At 25.8% G+C, this 20,276-nt stretch overlaps 1 protein-coding gene across 2 annotated transcripts in view; it reads right to left on the bottom strand.

Annotated features, from left to right (window-relative positions):
• LOC122533562 overlaps positions 1 to 13,402 on the bottom strand; it is a 66,978-nt gene extending 53,576 nt beyond the window's left edge. The window contains exons 1-5 of one of the 2 annotated variants that reach the window (XM_043663401.1): positions 13,398 to 13,402; positions 11,570 to 11,573; positions 5,886 to 5,987; positions 3,911 to 4,027; positions 867 to 1,063 (exon numbers count right to left, since the gene is read on the bottom strand). In XM_043663401.1, coding sequence (XP_043519336.1) covers positions 867 to 1,063; positions 3,911 to 3,962 — 249 coding nt within the window. In that variant the 5' untranslated portion in view covers positions 3,963 to 4,027; positions 5,886 to 5,987; positions 11,570 to 11,573; positions 13,398 to 13,402. Of the gene's footprint in view, positions 1 to 866; positions 1,064 to 3,910; positions 4,028 to 5,885; positions 6,036 to 11,569; positions 11,574 to 13,397 lie in introns of those variants that run through there. The other variant, XM_043663402.1, reaches the window with a different exon arrangement.
• Positions 13,403 to 20,276: the final 6,874 nt, after the last annotated feature.

The following is a 20,276-nucleotide window of genomic DNA, read 5'->3' as shown; positions in this document are numbered from 1 at the left end:
CCAAGGCCAGGGAAAGTGTCCTTGGATGAGAGGTATGCTTGCACATCTGGCAATTCTCGGCAGGGCCGAGGCTTGTAGGAGGTGACCTGACAAGACGCCTCGGAGGGTTCTGTTCTGCGCCAGAACAACATGTATAATACTAACGTAACATTGCACGAGCAATAATCATTATAATGTATGAAATATGAAGGGCTGAGAATTATAGTAACATAAATCACTCTTATGATGTTTTTGAATGTTGTAAAATTTTGATGTTGTAAAATTTTGTATTTTTGCATTGTTGCTTTCTTAAATGCTCAAATGAAATACTACCATTTCTCACTAAATGAAGTCATAGCAATAGATATTGAATTATAATAATTAATTAATTATATTAATAATAGTAATAATTAATTATAATATTAATAGTAATAATTAATTACAATTATATAATATATAATATTATCATACAATGTATATAATAATATATATTATTATACAATAATAATAATATTTATAATATATCAATAATAATAATATAATATATTAATAATATATCATTTCAAATACAATAGTAATATTTGCACGAAAGAGAAAATATTAATCAAATGATTGATAATAAAAAAAATAATACATTATAGCTCGTTTTGTTGCACCTTTTTTTATTTATTATTTCAATTTCAAATAAAAAGTCTCTGAACCTTGAGTTTGAAATTAACATCATCCAAGACAATAACATTCAAAATAAATATTTTTCATCTAAATATCATCAAGAATATCTTGCAGCGAAATTTAACAAAAATATAATTTCGGGAGCTGATTGATAAGATACTGGAAGAAAACGTAACTTATTTTATCTTCAAATAAAATACAGGTGTATGTATTACCTGGAGTGGATTTTGTTCGATCGTGGTACAGCTTTGTCTGTGTTGCTGTTGAAATTTCGGTTGATATGGCTCTAGCATTCTGATCTTTCCCCATCGATTGAAGAATAACGCGATCGCTGCAGCCCAGAGAAGAAGAACCAGAATAACTATCAATGCCTCTTCAGCTCTGACTATAACCGCACCTGGTTCTGGAATACCTATTCGCAATATCGTTTTATTTATATTATTTTCAGTCTTTCGATGAAATAAACTTATTCTTACTCTTGATACAAACTTATCGCAATGGTGATGGAATTATTTAAGTATAGAAAGAGAATTGTATCCTAATGTTGAAAATTTGTTTTATTATATCAAGATTATTACATTAATATTGTTAATATTGAAAAGATATTAGCTACAGTATTTGGTAATTATTTACCAAATAGACAACCTCACGGATTTCGACAACATTGAAATATATTGTCAAGGTTAACATTCTGAATGATTGTCACCCTATATTATATTGGAATATGTTTGAATTAATTAAAACTATTGATACAGGTAAGTTAATTAAATTTGTGTGTATGTCCATCAAAATCCATAAAGTCATACTCTTTAAGATATGTAAAAATATTGATTGTATTGTATTGTATTATATTCTATTGTATTATATTGTAGTGTATTATAATTAATATAGTGTATATAAATTATTAATAATTGTAAGATGTATTATATTATATATAAAAATATTAGTTGTATTGTGTTGTATTATATTCTGCTATATTATGTTATATTGTATTCTATTATATTATAATATGTTATACTATTGTGTTATAGTGTATTGTATAATGTTGTATTGTATTATATATAAAACTATTGGTTGTGTTATGTTGTATTATATTCTACTATATTATATTTTATTGTATTATATTATACTATAGTTTATGTATTATATTCTATTTTAATGTATTATATTCTATTTTATTATATTATATTATAGTGTATTGTATTATATTATATTATGTTCATTGCATTATATTATATTTTACAAAATTATATTCATTGCATTATTAGAAAGTTTTATTGCATTAATAAAAATATTACGAGAAATGAGACTCTTGGAAATTATATTAAAATAAATTAAATGTCTTAAATTAAATTAAATGTCTCCCCTTAAATTTGTCTGAATTTTATGGATAACCACTTTCTTTGAGCTCGAAGATAGTAAAAGCACTCTTTCTGCAAAGGAAGACCATGCAAAACCGAACTGCACTGTGCAAATCTAACCGAAGAGTGCAGGAGACAGTCGTAAAATCCTGCTCGTTAAATTGCTCGAAATCCCAGAAAGCTTCAGCTCCCATAAACGCTCCCGAGTTTTACTTCCTGTAATCTCAACAATATTCCCGCTCCAAGACACAATGAATAGAACACTATTCTGGCGAATCTGCCTAACTTCGTTCTTTCGATTTTACGTTTCACCTTTCTTTGTAAATACTTGGAACAAAAATTTCAACTCGCGGTGTTGTTTTTAATACCACGACTTTATCTAAATTTACACCGACGATAAAATTACCAAAATGTAATTTTTACCTCTACAATCTTCTTTGTTCACGCTTGAAACTTGAAAATTTTCACTTGTGGTATTATTATTATAGTCGTTGCAAATGAAATGATCGAAGTTTTTATAAAAATTTCAGCTTCCTTTGAATATAATATTAATCGAAATATGATTCGTTGTGTTCGTATGAAAGGGAGTCATGGTTATTACAATTGAAATCATTTTTCCATCGGAAACTTGTCCAGTTATAATTTTTATTGCGACGTTTCGAAGTTTTCTAAATTCAATATCGATTGTAATTTGTGCCTTTGTAATAAAATGATTGACAAAACATCAATTATGTTAAATTGACCATCAATAAATATTACTACATGATTGTAAAATCAGATATTTTGCAACAATTTAATATTAGCCCAAACTCTCGATCAGATATAAATACGTATTCAAAACTAAAAACAAAAACATTGAAATATTTCATGTTCGAAAATTTAATTGAGATCAATTAATCAATTTTATCTTTATCTTATATCTTGTTTTATTTATTTGTATTTCAATTTTGCACTTTAAATAAGCATTTTAATGTTTTCCAGTACTTTCAAATATTTACATTTGACTGAAAAGTTTGTTTCTATTTATTGATTATTATATTTCAAATATTTCGTTGCATTCATTGATTATTTCGACAATTATAATGATACATGTATTTCTTAATCGATTAATATCAATGTAACAACATTCTCTATCAAAAAAAAAAGTAGTAACCGATGTATATTGAAAATTTATTAATTTTCATGTAGAATATAATGTAATAAAATTTTCATTAACGCAAATATAACATTATATATTAACAGAAGTAATATGAGGATTTACAGAAAATTCGAATTAAACAAAATATTCAAAATATAGTATATCATGATATATAACAAATAAAACAAATTTTTATTATATCCTATTTCTTTCACGATGTTCAGAAAAATTCTGAAACGGACCAAAATCCGCATCCTAAATAGAAATAGTTATAATAAATTTAAAATTGCGTAGACATAATAAAATTATAAAATATAAAATTATATATTATATAAAATAATAACTAGCTATACTATATTGTATATTATATATACTGTATATAACTAACTATGCTATGTTATATATTATATATTAAATATTATATATACTGTATATAACTAACTATACTATATTATATAAAATAATAACAATTTATTTAAATAACGTCCAACACACTGAATTGGCGCATGAGTAAACACTACCAATTAGTCCACGTAATTAACTAAATCACTGATGGTGTTTCCAAAACGTGAAAAGGTCAGTTTCTCCCCACAGTATTGTCAAATTTCAAGGCACGTCCTGCGTGTCCCTTCAATCTCGCGTGTTGTTTCTAATTTGCAATAGAGCGAAACGAATCGTGGACCATCCCGTGATTTTCAAATTACACACGCATGAGAGCGATTGGTCACTTAGGTATTTATTTTGCGATTTTTGTACTCACCATTCGGATAGGTGGAATTGATTTCACCGATGTCGTCCAATTCGGATGGCATCGATCCGACAAGGATCACGTCCTCTGGAGCCTCCTCCAGCTCCAGTTCGATTTTTGTCACGTGTTCTAAAGAGACGATAAATAACAAAATGATAATTATTAGCAGTGAATGGAACTACGTAGGTAAACAAATTGCTCGAATCCTTTGTTTTATTAGAATGTTGTAATTGTGTGTAAGCGTAACAACAATTAGAGTGTGAAATTTTTTATGGAAGAGTTTGAAGACTTGAGATTTTAGGACAAAAAGAAATATTGGTTTCCTATATCACGTATTTGTAAGAATTTGAAACGTTAAAAGTGTAATTAATGATCAAATTATTTACTGAACTTGGTATTGTAGTTAATTAAGTTTGTGTAATGTATAATTGTAATAATGTGATATGTATTATATTTAATAGTAATATATAGTATAATAATATAATACATTGTATATATATGTGTTACAAATTTTTTGTAAAACATTATTGATATATTGAAAATTAATTTGTAATGACATATTTGTTCAATATATAGTAATTTACAAATATATTTCCCTTTTCAATTAATATATATTACAATATATTTCCAAATATATTTCCCTTTTCAATTAATATATATTACAATATATTTCCAAATATATTTCCCTTTTCAATTAATATATATTACAATATATTTCCAAATATATTTCCCTTTTCAATTAATATATATTACAATATATTTCCAAATATATTTCCCTTTTCAATTAATATATATTACAAATAACTTGTAAAGAAAATTTTGAAATTTTAATAATAAACACTGATATTAAAGAAATATTTCAAATATGATTTAAAACAAATTAAATTATAGCTGCAATTATATTTAGAGCACTTAATAAAGAAAAAGAAATATTTGTAAGAATACTATTATAATATTATTATATAATATAATATATTTCAAATTAGATTTATTAATAATATATTAGTAATAATATATTTCTGTAATATATTAATACTATTATATAGTAATAATCGAAGCTTAATTCAAAGCTCCAAAATAGGAAATGAACATCAACGTATGATATATAATGATATAATAATATAAATTAAATTATAATAATAGATTTCTGTAATGTATTAATATTACTAAATATTATTACTAATGTATTAATAGTATTAATATATTAATAGTATTATAAATGTATAGTATTTAGTAATATTAATGTATTAATATTACTAAATACTATTACTAATGTATTAATATTACTAAATAATGATATAATAATATTCGACTGTTGGACACCAAAAAACTGGAAACGAACAGTAACATTAAATTCTAAATGGAACGTAATAATACAAGAAATACGCGATGAAATCAAAGATTAATAGCTACTAAGAGAATCGTAACAGAATTTTTATTGCAGACAATGCCTGGAATACTGTGCATTAAAACCAAACGTGTACTCCCTTAATGACTGTATGTCTGAAGACATAGTGCCCCTATACAGACATAGTACATGACTTTTATTATTATATATATATGTACAACTTTCAATAAACGCCGCGTTGATTCAATACCCCTGAGGAAATCGTTAAGCAAGCATGATGGTCATTAAACTCCAATCCCGGGTTCATTTTATTCATAAAGCGACGAGTATAGTGAAATGGTGAATAGGAACTTAGATACATACATGATGTGAAAAAAATTCATTGATTCATTCACTTTCAGTTTATTGTTAATAGCAGTTACTAACGGTTTATTATTGACTCAATTTGATAATTTGAATTTTTTATTATTAATAGTAATTATTAACGATTTATTATTAACTCAATTTGATAATTTGACAATTCAAGCAGTGGACGTGCATTTCATTTTATTGAATTTTACAATTTATTTTGTTATTATTGTTATTCTTTGTAGTTACATTTTTATAGAATTTAATCAGATTTTAATATATAATACATACCACTACGATTGATGTGTGGATCCTTGTTTGGTGGTACTGCGTCATGTCTTTCGGATCGATTTCTTCCCTCCACTCTGACGATCGAAAATTCTCTACGTTTCTCTGAAACGGTAAAAATCAATGTTGTTATTATACAGTTGTTATTGTTGTTATTATACAGGATAGCCACTAAAAAACTAAAGAGTTTGAAAAAGTCATAACTTGTTCATTTTCAATCCTTTTTATTTTCTTTTTTTTTTTTGTAGGTTATAAAAAAAGTTACTAGAGAAAAATCCATTAATTATATTTCCAAATAAAATAATAAAAAATTTAAAAAACATGCGTTTGTGAAAGTTATTTTTGTTTTATGTCATTCAGTCTTTCAGTGACCACCCTATATATTTGTACGTGAGAGTAATCGAGGAGTCGACAAAACAATAATTCGGCAGAGTACCGCTAGGTGTCTAATGCGAATGGCCAAAACTCGAAGGTGGACTAATTGACACATAAACATAAATACGCGGGAAATCCACTAATTAGATAATTCGACACTGGTTTATTTCGAATAAGCCTAAAAATGTGTGGCGTGAAGGGAGTTTACTGTAAATGATACTTCCCATCGGAAAATCCGGTGAAGGCTCCCCTCATCACACGGATGAAAATTCTGTCATGAATGTGGAAGAGTCGATCAAAACCGATCCTACTCGGCCTGTTATTCCCCCCCCCCCCCCCCCCCCCCCGAAATTCACTGCGAATTACACTGATCCCCCGTTTTCGCCTATTACCCGACCCTGCTCTCCGCCCCCCGGATCCAACACTACTCAACCTGGCCCATTCCCCCAAAAGTCGGACACTAACTACCTGACCTGGCCCCACTCCTAACACTTATCAGGTCTCTTTCTCCCTAATACGCCCCTTTCTGCCATCCCAAAATCCGACACCCCTTACCTCCCTCTTTAAGAGGGAGGTCGGGTGTCTTTTAGAAATTTCCAATAATGGTCCACCCTTACAATCAGTGCAGTTCGATAAGAGTGGAAAGTAGAAGACTAAACAAGTGGAAAAATGTGTTACTAACTCGAATGAGTGGAAGTGTTTTTATGTGACGAATCGTTTAATTGTTTTACTAACATATCCATATTACCGATCCAATTAATATAAATAAATTATAAATATTATTGTATTATTGTAATTTTATGTTGTATATATAAAATAAAATAAATATATTTTGTATTATATATTATACTCCATAATTTTATATATTATTATCATACAGCGCACGAAATACCATAATAGTCTTCAATAGTCCTCGCAACAGCTTTTCGTTTCCTACAGAGATCGTATTTCTTTGTTTCGATAAGAGTTTAAACAACCCACTTAATCGCGGAGAAAGGAAGTGCCTAGTGAATTGCGGTCTCATGTTTCAACGATGAAGGCTCGCTCGTCACTGTAGTGAAAGCTCGACAGGCAGTGGATAAGGAACAAAAAAACTGCAGTGAAAAAGGACGAAGCTAAGACAATTACATCAGGATATCGTCAGCTTTCCGTTTCCCTCGGATTTTTCTTTTTATCTATCAGGAATGGAAGAACGTTTCTTTTTTTAACTTGACGAAAAACAGTGCAATCAGTTTGGAAAATTATACCGAGTCCTTAAAAGGTCCCACAGAACGTTCAAATGGTATTGAACAAAATTTTGTAATAAAGTTTTATTTGCCACTATGTTGAATAAATATCCAATCAATCGACCATGTATTTATTCGAGAAGGATATGTGTTCATGATTTTCTCAGTATTGAAGATACCATGAAAAAGTATAAAGAATAAATTTTCATTTAAAGCTTACAAAATTTTTCAAGAAAGTCGAGGTCGCATTATGACACATAAAAAAGTATAAATAAAGAATAAATTTTCATTTAAAGGTTTTCAAAAAAATTGAAAGTTGATGCTAGTTCTAAACAAATCAGGAATAAATAATGAACAGAAAATTATTCTAGCTATAAAAATAAGTGAAAAATATCAAGTACAATTTTTGTTTTTGAGAAAATTCAATTTAAAACTTCATCAAGTACATATGTATTAAACCATTTTTTAACTGAATGTGTTTGTATGAGATTTATGTACTCAATTTATAAATTATATTTATTGATCATTACTGCAATTGTAATTTAATGATCATTACTCAATGTTTAATAACAATGATATTATGTTATAATTTAATAATAAGTTATATTTCTCCGCGTACGTTGTAAAAGTCTTTATTTAATTTAATAAAATCTCTTCGTTCGAATATTCAACATGCTCTGCTCTGTATATAATGATAACAATGGTAATTTATAAACCTATTTCAAAGTCATTCTGTATATAATGATAACAATGGTAATTTATAAATCTATTTCAAACTTGACTAATATAATCATTACAGTCATTGTTAATGTTACACGTAAAACACTTGTGAAAAGTTGTCATGATCGTTCGAATACTTTCGTGAGAAATTGCAATATATATTTAATAGAATGCAAAATTTAATAGGACAGCAATATATTTAAATTTAAATTGTGAATTTCTGGTGACAGCTTTTCGAATCTTGGCTATTTCCGAAGGTCGGAAACAAACTTACATAGTTCTTATTACTTTTTTTTTAGAAAAACATAGCAAAAGGGGAAAGGTCACTATACTAAAAATTTTACCAATAATAAATACAGATGTACGATTATTATTACTACTATTATTATTAGTATGAAATAAAATAAATTATTTTCATCATAGATTATTATTAATAAAAAGTAAGTTAATATTACTATTAACATAATGTATTATTAATATAAAAAATAAGTATTCAACTATAAAAATTCGAACAAACGAAGCTTCCCTCAGTCTACAAACAATACACCGCAGTTTAAAGCTCACAGTTCAGTAGTTTGTATCAAGAAAAAGCGAAGAACGGAATTTCTTGCCCGATGTGACTGCCCGAGGCGATTTCGATGAGAAGTAAACGCGTTTTGACAGAGCAATTCTCGTCGACATACAAAAACTTCCCCCTAACATATCCTACACGAATGGAAGATTCCAAGACGAAAAGATTCTCGGCGAAATCTTAAGTTATAATATATCTCGCGTTAGATTTTACCATTTTCAATTCAGGAATAAATAATTAAAAATTGTAAAAATAAATAATTAATGTTACTGCATAATATGTTAATTCTATTGTACAATAATATACAGTAATGATGTGCAACAAATCATTAGCACAATTGTAAAATTGTGTAACATGCAAGATAAAATGTAAGAAGAATTTGTTTTATAACATGAAAAAACAAGTTTTACTTGCATGATTCAGAAAACAATTTTTTGTCAAAATAATGCGAAAGAAGATGAATAACGAATTTATCTAAAAAAAGGTACTGAATTAATTTTTATACTTAACAGAAACAACGTGTACATATATATATATATATATATAAGTTACAAGGCATTTATTTCAACGATTTATATCAAAAGTCAGTTTAATAATAATAAATAAATTGCTATTATTTCACATTAATTTATAGTTTATATTTTAATAGTAAAATTAATAACATTATGAAATATAATTGTTAATTGTAATTTAGACGTAAGAATAATAAAAAATTGAATGAAAAATAATATTCGGGAGATACTCTTTCATAAAAGTTTCCATAGTGAAAATTTTAATTTGCTTCTCTGAAAATGATATTAAGCTGTCGGTAACTGCTCTAAAATTAACGCAGCATCTGTTACTCAAAGTTACTCAAGTGGTTTCAGAATAACTTTCCGAGTAAGAGATTTAATTACTTTCATAGAAGATGACTTCTATTTCAAACGAATGCTGAATCTCGCGTAAATCAGTAGTATTCGTTAATCAAAAAACAACAAACCATTCAATTTCTTCGCTAATGATCGTAATTAAAATTAAGATAGTAAGTGAATAATTTAGAAAAATTAAATAAATAAAATAGTTAATTTGAATGCATATTGAAATGATATTTGCATGTTTATTTAAATTTTGTATTTAATAACAAATAAATTTCGTTTCATTCCCGTTCACTCATACTTCAATAATGTTTTATTGTAAAATTATTATAATGCGCTTATTATTTAAATAAATTCAGAGAATGATTTGTATAATTAATATTCTATTAAGAATTCATTGGAATAATTATATTTGCTAAATATTCATTCAAAATGATTTAATTATTATATTAAATTATAATAATTGTATATGGTATTAATTTATAATATTATATATATATATATATATATATATATATATATATATATAAATAATTTATAATTTTTTGATCGATAAATTAATTTTAAACATTTTTGAATAATTTTAAATTTAAATTAATCCTGTACTTTTGAATAAGTTTAAGTTACTATGAATAAGTTTTATGTAATAATTTTCAAACAAAATTACTGCACCACCTTTTTTTGAGTAACTCTTGCCGCAATTGTTATAATACACTTAGATATTATTCGAATGAATTCAAGAAACGACTCGTTACAAACGAATGGATAATTACTTTTAAAATTCGGTCGAACAATTACATTAACGAAATATTTCTTCGAAACGATATTCGTATAATTTCCAACTATGATTAGTGAATGAATTTTTCAAGACACGACGAAATCTGTGGCAGAGAGAGTAAAAGCTATCTTAACGAAGCACATGCATATTTAGCTTCTGCGTTTACCTAGTCAAATATAGTCAGAGTAGTATTTAACCCTTACCGCCATGATTTTTTCATTTTGGCCACGAAAATTTCTATCATTGTTTATTGAAAAAGTGAATAAAAAAATTACTAGTGTAACAATTCTTTATATAAACGAAAAAATATTGTATAAATGTAATACCAATATTGCGAGTTATACCAATGTTACATAGATTGTTACATAGAGTCATAAATAAATTTCTATTCAATTCCCCAAAGCTACTCTTAAATATAGACATTTTATAAAAATTTTATATTTTACACTTTACACATTTTCTATTGTGTCAAATTTTATATATTATAAATATTATAGATATTTTATATATTATAGATATTATAAATATATTCATATATAAATTATACATTATATATAATATAGTTATATATTAATAATTGTATATTATTTATAATTATATATTATATATTTTATATATTATAGATATTATAAATATATTTATACATAAATTACATATTGCATATAATATATTTTATATATTAATATTTATAATTATATATTATATATTATATATTTTATATATTGTAGATATAAATATATTTAATATATATTAATATATTCTACATAACATCTATAGTATATTCTATAATATATATTATAGATATTATAAATATATTTATAATATGTATAAATGTTTTATATATTACAAATATTATAAATACATTTATAAATATTTTACACATTTTGTAAGAACAAAAAAAATGTGTCAAATTGACACACAAGGGACCAGCGAGGGTTAAGTTTTGTTATGAACTTTCCGAGCCCGTTGACAGAAGAGTTACCTGGTCCTCGTATACATCGGAAGTTTACGTTTCAAATTCGGGAATATAACATTGAATGAAACATTGCCTTCGTCCTATGCATACATAAAGCATGCGATAGGGAGTATCGTTATCTATACGCTTGCAACCCCAAATCCTGCAAATTACTTCCTTTCTCAAGGTTGTAAATCCCGGGGCTGACCTTGCTGTTACACGATTCTATCACGAATGTTGCCTGTCAAACCAGTATTGGGCTGCTGGTCGTGAACGGGGTGCAAGTGAATAATAGGTGGTTGTCCACTATGTGTGTTTTGTCCCGAACAATGGACATAAATGCATCGCTATCTCGAATGTTACCCGTTAGTACGTTCGTGAGTATTGAAAGATTCATGATCTTTGGTCGCACAGTGTTTTAGAATCTCCGATTGGCTTCCTCGCTCGTAAATATTTCAAAAAAGTACTTTTTCTTCCTAGAAAATGACGATTTTAGAAACTGTTGACTGGGATTTATTACTTTATTCGAAATACTGATCATTTTGATACCCAACAGTCCAACAAACGGATCAAGAGAATGTCGAGTTTCATCGATTAAAGTGCGAAATTGCACAGAATGCAAATAACACGTAAAGATGTATAAAATATCCGAAGTATAATGCTTTTTATAATGTCATACGTAAAACAAACATAAAACAATTTCCTACCGAGAGTGTGTTTTTTAAATTATAATCTAAAAAAAATATAAATTTGCATAAATATATATATATTTACAGTTTTATATATATCAGTTTTATATATATCAGATATATATATCAGTTTTTTGTTTCAGTTTTCATGGATGAAACTACCCCAGCTTTACTACCAGCTTTAGTGCTACATAGTTAAGTAATCGCATCAGTAACTGAAGTCTTGAGTTACTTGTGTGAGGTATGTCTCAAGTGACATAGCTCGGAGCTCATGCAGTATAAAGTAAATTTCCCAATCTGTTGATAGGAAACATTGAACATTGATCATAGTTGAACCCGTAGAGTGATTTTATTACAGCCAAATAATTAAAAGTAGACCAGATGGCTGAATTGATTAATCTTTCTTGCAAATACTGATGTCTCAATGGTGATTTGAAACTATCTTTGAAATTTAAGTTTGATAAATTTAATATATAGTTTAACATATTAAGTATAGTTTTTAGTAATAAGTAAATAATTTGGTATAATAAATAGTTTAATAAATTTATTGTTATCTCGTATTTGGGAAAATTATTCCCAAAACTAAGCGCAGTGACTGTCTATAATAACTATCTACAATTATCTGTAATATAATTGTACAGTCATTTGTAACTATATCTAAACTAAGTATCTCGTATTTAGGAGTTTAAAGCTATTTTTGAAAATAAGCATAGTTGTTTATAACAGTCTATAATTATCTATAATAACTATCTATTTACAATTATCTATAATAATTCTATAACTATATAGTGATATAAAACTATCTCTAAAACTAAGTATAGTCCTATAAAACTATTTACAATTATTTATAATAATTAACTATAATTATCTATTATATAACTATCTATGACGCACTAATTGTAAATAATCTATCTATCTATGTGTAAAAGAAATTTTATTTCAACTGTAATTAATCTTAATAATATAGTAATGTATTTATGAATGTAATAATTTATATATTTCTTTATTTATATAAAAAATTGTTATGAACTGTTAGGAATCTTTTGGTCATTTCTTTGATGAAATATGAACAAAAATGCATCTATACAAATTCTTGTGGATACATTATTGATAATTCAATCAAAGCCATAAAGATCTATATATGTACGTTTTATGATGCTTAATATTGGAAATTTTAAATAATTAAATTCTGTCAGAAGAAATACGAAATAAAATTAAATCGTTTAAATTTTTGTAACATAATACAAATTATTATGGCTATCTATGATCTCACGAATATCACTTGAGGATTAATTCTGTTCATAGAGAATTTGAAATTACAGGAAGATCCATAATAACCCATGAAACTACAAACTGTATTAATGATACTACTGTATTATAGACTTTAAATCAAACTTATACCTACAGTGTAAAAATACAAAATGCAAAAGCTACGTATAACAAAAAATAACTATGTATGATGTTCACGTGAATAAAGTATATAATATTTGAAAATAAATAAATAAATAAATAAACTAAAAATAGAATAAAAATAGAAATAAAAATAGAAATAAACTAAAAATACAAAATGCAAACGCTACGTATAACAAAAATAACTGTGTATGATGTTCACATGAATAAAGTATATAACATTTGAAAATAAATAAATAAATAAACTAAAAATAGAAATAAAAATAGAAAAATAAACTAAAGATAGAATAAAAATAGAAATAAACTAAAAATAGAAGTCCACTTAGCACTCCATAAATCGTTCCATCACTTTCGAAATAGAAGAATGAGTGTTGAACTGATTGTGTTGCTTTCTCAACAGTGCAAGTGTGCTCGATTCAAGAAACTAGTCTCAGAATGTCAACGAGCCTGCTTTATCGATAGATCTCTTCTACTGTCAGCAACGAGAAGTAGCTATCGTCGCACAGAATAAAATCGATAGCACGAAATTTCCACAATACGAATAGTGGCGCGTCGAAGGTTGCAAAAATCGAGTGATCCTTTTTGCCTAAAAATGTTATATACAGAAACAAATTTTTTTTTTTATTTAATTATAATAATTTTATATTAAACACTGTTGTAACTTTCTGTTTGAACAAATTGTTCAATAAATAAAATATGCATAGTCTCTGAATAGAATAAATTTTGATAAATATTTAAATTTAATTTCTTCGAGAGCAAAGCTTATTCTTCGATCGTTCATTTTCGTAATTTTTCTCTCGATTAATAACTAATACACGTTGATGAATCATTAGATTTTATTTCCTCGGAAACGGGACTTATGAAAGTATTCTATTCTATTCTTTTTATTCACTAGAATTAGTGAAATTAATTTAATTTGTGAAATTTAAAATTAAATAATTAAGTTAAATTTATTTATCACTGTTTGATTTATTGTCACAATATCAGCGAAGAACTGTACGGATTAAACGAAAGAAATTGATTTTATCGTTTATAATAAAAACGTTTCAATATATATTCTAAAACAATCGATTGTACAACAAACATATAATATATATTATATAAAATTAAATTATTAATAAAACAATTATTGTTATCAAATTACGCACAAATTATTATCATTATTAAATTAAAATAAGACCGAAGTTTCGTGCAACGATAAGCGAGAGGCAGTTAAATGATACGTAAATAATTTATGCACATTTGCGCTATAAAAATTTTATGGTCCAGAATTTCATTTTCAATTTCAACGTGCCAAATGGGTCATCCCAAATCTGGACACAATGAAAGACATAACTTAACCAGTAACCACGGGTCCTAATAATAATGAATAATAAAATTTGCCCAAACCTCAATAAATCTATCCTTCGTTTCTCACGTTTGTATATCAGACTCGAATGTAATATGGATAATTTAAGACACTAGAATGCATAATACACGAAAATGTGTGAAATATTCAAATTACAATGGCTTGTAGTACTTAACTGGTGAATGAAATATTTATTTTAATTGTCTTTTCAAAAATATGAATTTGCATAAAAACCCGCAGTATAGATATGTAATCTTTGGACTAAATAAAAAACAAATATTTCAAAGACACTTTAAAAATAACAAAATGTAGAATACACAATTGTTGTTAATTAAATTTGTACATTTTACTATTGTACTTACTTTGCTTATTGTATTTATTGTACTTATTGTATGAAACATTGTATTAAGTACCAAAATTAAAGAATCTTGCTGTTGCACTGAGAAGTGTTCTGCAAGTAAGACACGTATATTATTATTATTATATTAATATATTATGTTAGTATTAATTATTATAATTATATATATTATATATTATTTTATATTATAATTATTAACATATAATCATATCTTATTAATATAATGTAATATAATAATATATATATAATATATATGTAATACATAATATGTATATAATACACCATTATAAGATAAATAAAGCAAAAGAAATCTTCCTAATTTTATTGAAATCAATATAGTAGTTTTTATTATAATAGTCTTTAAAACCATTGACCATTTTATGTGCGCAATAATCAAATATAAAATTTATACTTTGATTATATGATGATATTATAATTTACATTATATTATTATTTTTAAATTATATATTATAATTTATGTATCTTTTATATCACTTCGTACGAAGTAATATATTATTTAACCCTTTCACTAGTGAGAGAACTTATGTATATATTGTGTCACAGGATTGATTATCATTGTTTTCGAGATTAAAATCGTCCCAGAGTGACACATAAATCACAAATATCAGTGATTCATATTCCCTGCCCAGATAACGCAACGTATCCAAAGACATAATTTTTCATAATCCAAAATTGAGTTATGATGCATTAAAGTATCTTCATTATTGATTGGTCATTGTTACTTCACAAACATTTACTTTTGGAATCATGCACTATGAATAATTATAAATGAAATAAAGCAAGATATTACTATTTAGGTACAATTTTGCCTACTCGCAAATTAATAAATGTGAATCATTATATTCTCAGCGATTATATTTAAAATAATGAAAATAAATTGAGATACTTATTACATTTAAAATGAAATATCGAAATAAATTAAAATATTTCAAAACAAAATTTAAATATCTTCAATATTCTTCAAGTATCATTTTAAACATTTACTGAAATCAAATGAAATATTTCAATAAAATAAACAAGATTATTTACTATTTGAAATAATATTTTACCCAACACTGGGGCCAAATTATACAGAAATCTTTCAACCCTTAAAACAATAAGAAATTAATTAAAAACAGCGACGATCCCATAATTTGATTAATTATCAATATTATTAATATTACTTATAATATTATTATCACTGATTAATATCAAGGATAAATTTAGTCATTTTATCAGGTACAACTTCATAACACATAGATTTCCAATTCGTATTTACGCCTCTAATTACACGCCTTTTCTGTAATGATAAAACTATTTAAACGAAAGATTAATTGTTCCATTAAGTGTTCCACAATGCATGCTGTTTCAACAGTGACACGAATGTCTACCTTGCCATTCTAGAGCTTGCAGGAACAATGCCAGACGTTAAATTGAACAAAGGGCAATTACAAAATAAACAGTCGGTTCTCGTATCTGATAACTACATTCACGATTCATTTATTTATGTACCAATACTCATAATATGGACTATTTACTTTGTAAATCCATTTCCCTTTGTTTTTCAGATACTATAGTGCTCGCGTTTGCATTGCAATAATTATTGTTACGATCCAAGCGTCCGATATGATATTCCTATACGAGTTAACGAATTAAGTATTGTACAGGTAATTTTATAGTCAATAGTAAAATAATCGATTTACTTATTGGAGATATAAGGGGGATAACATACTGAATAAATATTATACTTGATATTTAGTATAAATATATAATATATATATTATAATAAATACTATGTTATACTAATAAAATATTAGTATAATATTTAGTATAATATAATATAAATATATACATTATAATATTATTTATTTATAATATTATAATAATGTAATATTATATACATACATATATTAATATTATATATTATAATAATACTATTATATATATATATATAAATTGCAATTATTATATATATATTATACTATATTAGTATAATATAGTACAGTATACAAATATATATATTATAATAATATTAGTATATTAGTAAATATATACATTATAATAATATTATTTATAATATTAATATAATATTATATACATACATGTATTAATATTATATATAATAATATAATATTATAATATATAAATATATAAATATCATATAATTATTGTTATTTATTATATATATATATATATTTATTATTATTATATATATTATGTACCTAGTATTTATTATTATATCAATTTCCTCATCATGGATATGATAATCCAGAACTATAAAAGTGTCATTATACTTCATTCCCAGCGCGAATTATCTTAAAACAACAATCTTGTAACTTACAGTCAGTACACAGTAGATAATCGGATGAAACCGAAGTTCTATGCAGCAGGCTAATACCTGAAACTATCAATATGTAGCAAGTAAATGTGTAATATCATACGCAGAATGCAAACAGGAAGCTTCGACAGAACTGCTTACATTCTTGTCACGACCTGCAGTCTGGATTGTTTAACTTCATACTTCGTGCCTGTGCGTAGTACCCTTGTTAATTATACTTCACGTTTAACAAACGTTAACAAAATTCAAACTAATTACGCTAGAAATTCTGTAACTTTGGTATGCCTGATTTTACAAATGCAAATTGCAAATTATTGGTGAACTGTATGTTATATCCAGTGAGGAGCATAACATTTGCATAAAATTCATTCCTGGATATATTTTTGACAGTTGATTGAAATGATTGTTCAATTGAGTTATGTGTCTTTGATAATTGATTGAATTTGTCATTGAAGCACATAAAGCATTTTTCTTTCTTAATTTTTTTTTTTTTTTTTGTTTTCTGTTCATCGACAAAATTCTTGGAAACGTAGGTTTGGATGAAAGCATAAATCCCGAGGGTTAAGTACGTGGAATGAATAGGGAAGAAATTGCGTGACTGTCCCAACTTCATCATGAGAGAGAAAACCTCTTTAGTTTCGTCCATACAGTATTGCCGTAACAGTATTTCTTCTTTTTTGTTAAAAAAAAAAAAAAATCGAAGAAAAAAAAATTTTAATGACATTGTCGCGTGTAATTCGCAATGACTAACACTACAAACACTTTAATATCGAAATTTTTAAAATACAAATATATTCTAGAAATATTATTCTATAAATATTCTATAAATAAAATTCTATAATATATTCTACAAGTATAATAATAAATTCTGTGATATAAATTGTTGCAATTTAAATGATAACAATTAAAATAAAAGAGATCTAAAACAATTCTAAACTAGATCTAAAAATGTTTAAGTAAAGGTCATGTCTGTTTCTAAATGGAAATCAATATTTGCTCGTTCTGTGAAATTTTGTGTGTTATGTCAATAATGAACGAAATTATGTATTATGGTAATGTTATTTTACGCAATATTATGTTGATATTAGTAATGATAAATATAAATAACATAATAAATCTAAAGTAATAATTAACATAATATATAACATTAATATGTTATGTTAATAATTATTATTTGCGTAATATTACACAATTGTAAAAATATCATATCATTTAACTTATTATATAAAACTTATTAAACTTATTTATATAACTTATATAACTTATTTATGTAACTTATTTATTACTTAACTATAATATATTTATTACTTATAATTATATTTAATTATTACATCATTTAGCTATTTAAAACTAAAGTTGAAATTGAAATTGTTATTATTCAATCATTTGTATTGAATTTAAAAGAAAATATAAAATTATATATGTACTATATGTGTTTATATAAAAGAAAATATAAAATTATATATGTACTATATGTGTTTATATGTGTTTATGCATCTAATATGTAGTAACTGTTACACGTGTTTAATTATTGTACAAAATTATGTCTATCTGTGCAGTGAAGATTTATTTGATTATAATTTAAGACTTGTTCGAAATTTATTCTTACATGAATTCATCAAATTCGTATAAGAATAAGTTTCAATCACTGACTGGAACAGTTATTCTTAGCTAATTTCCTTTGAAAGCTTCATTCTATACTCTGAAAATACAGAACTTTTCTCTCCAATAAAAACACTCTCAACGTGTCATCGCCGGAAGTGCAGTGAAAATACAATTGTTTTTCCTTGCACTTGCTGTTTACACGCAAACAAAATTTGATATGACAGCGAGGCTCCGCCTCTTAGTTCCAGGTTCTCACGTCTCGCGCGAAAGAAACGTTAAAAACTAATTTCTTCGGGTAAACTTTGAAGTTTACGGCACTCCGCCACATACAGAAGGAAACAAAAGGAAACGGAAGTTTCAAATTCCGAGACCTAAATCTCTTATGCTTTATGTGATTTCTGTATTCTGCAGCAACGAGCAGCAGAAACAGTTGGAACAACTAAGGGAACGAGATAAACAATTATCCTTTGTTCGAACTTGTACGTTCGTTTCAGTTTCAAGGAAAGAAATGTTACCCTTGGAAACTTCTTCGTGAAATCTCACGAAACAGATGTTTCAGAGTCTACGTATAATAAATGTCCCGTGGAAGCAAATTATTCTGGAATGTTTATTAAAAATGGTACCATGAGATAAATTTTCAGCAACTTTCCTTAATTTTCTCCGTCTTTCGCTACCGTAATAGGAGAGTTCATTTTATCAATCGAGAAAGTTATCGGGTTCCTGTTACTTAAAAAAAAAAAAAACGTCGCATTTAAGAAATTGTAAGCCAGTGAAAAATAACCAAAACTGGGAAAAGTCGCTGAACTGGAAATTTACCAAGTAAAGATACCAAATTTAACGATATAATATCGTATTATTGTATTGTAACGCAATAACAAATCAATATATATATATATATGTATATCATGTATAGAAATATTTTATCATACATGTATATAATATTTCAGATATGTATACATGTAAATATATAATGATTTATTTAAATAACTTTGAAATTATATATATGTTGTATTTTAATGCAATAACAAATCAACATATACATATGTATATGTATAATATACAAAAGTATTTTATCATATATGTATATAATATTTCAAATATATATATAATAATTTATTTAAATAACTAGGAAAACTTTGAAACTCTATATATATATATATATATATA

This window comes from Frieseomelitta varia, unplaced genomic scaffold (assembly GCF_011392965.1).
Source record: "Frieseomelitta varia isolate USP_RPSP 00005682 unplaced genomic scaffold, Fvar_1.2 scaffold_539, whole genome shotgun sequence".
In the NCBI taxonomy this organism is placed as follows: domain Eukaryota; kingdom Metazoa; phylum Arthropoda; class Insecta; order Hymenoptera; family Apidae; genus Frieseomelitta; species Frieseomelitta varia.
Note: the sequence above shows the minus strand (reverse complement) of the source record. Positions and strands in the feature narration are given on the sequence as shown.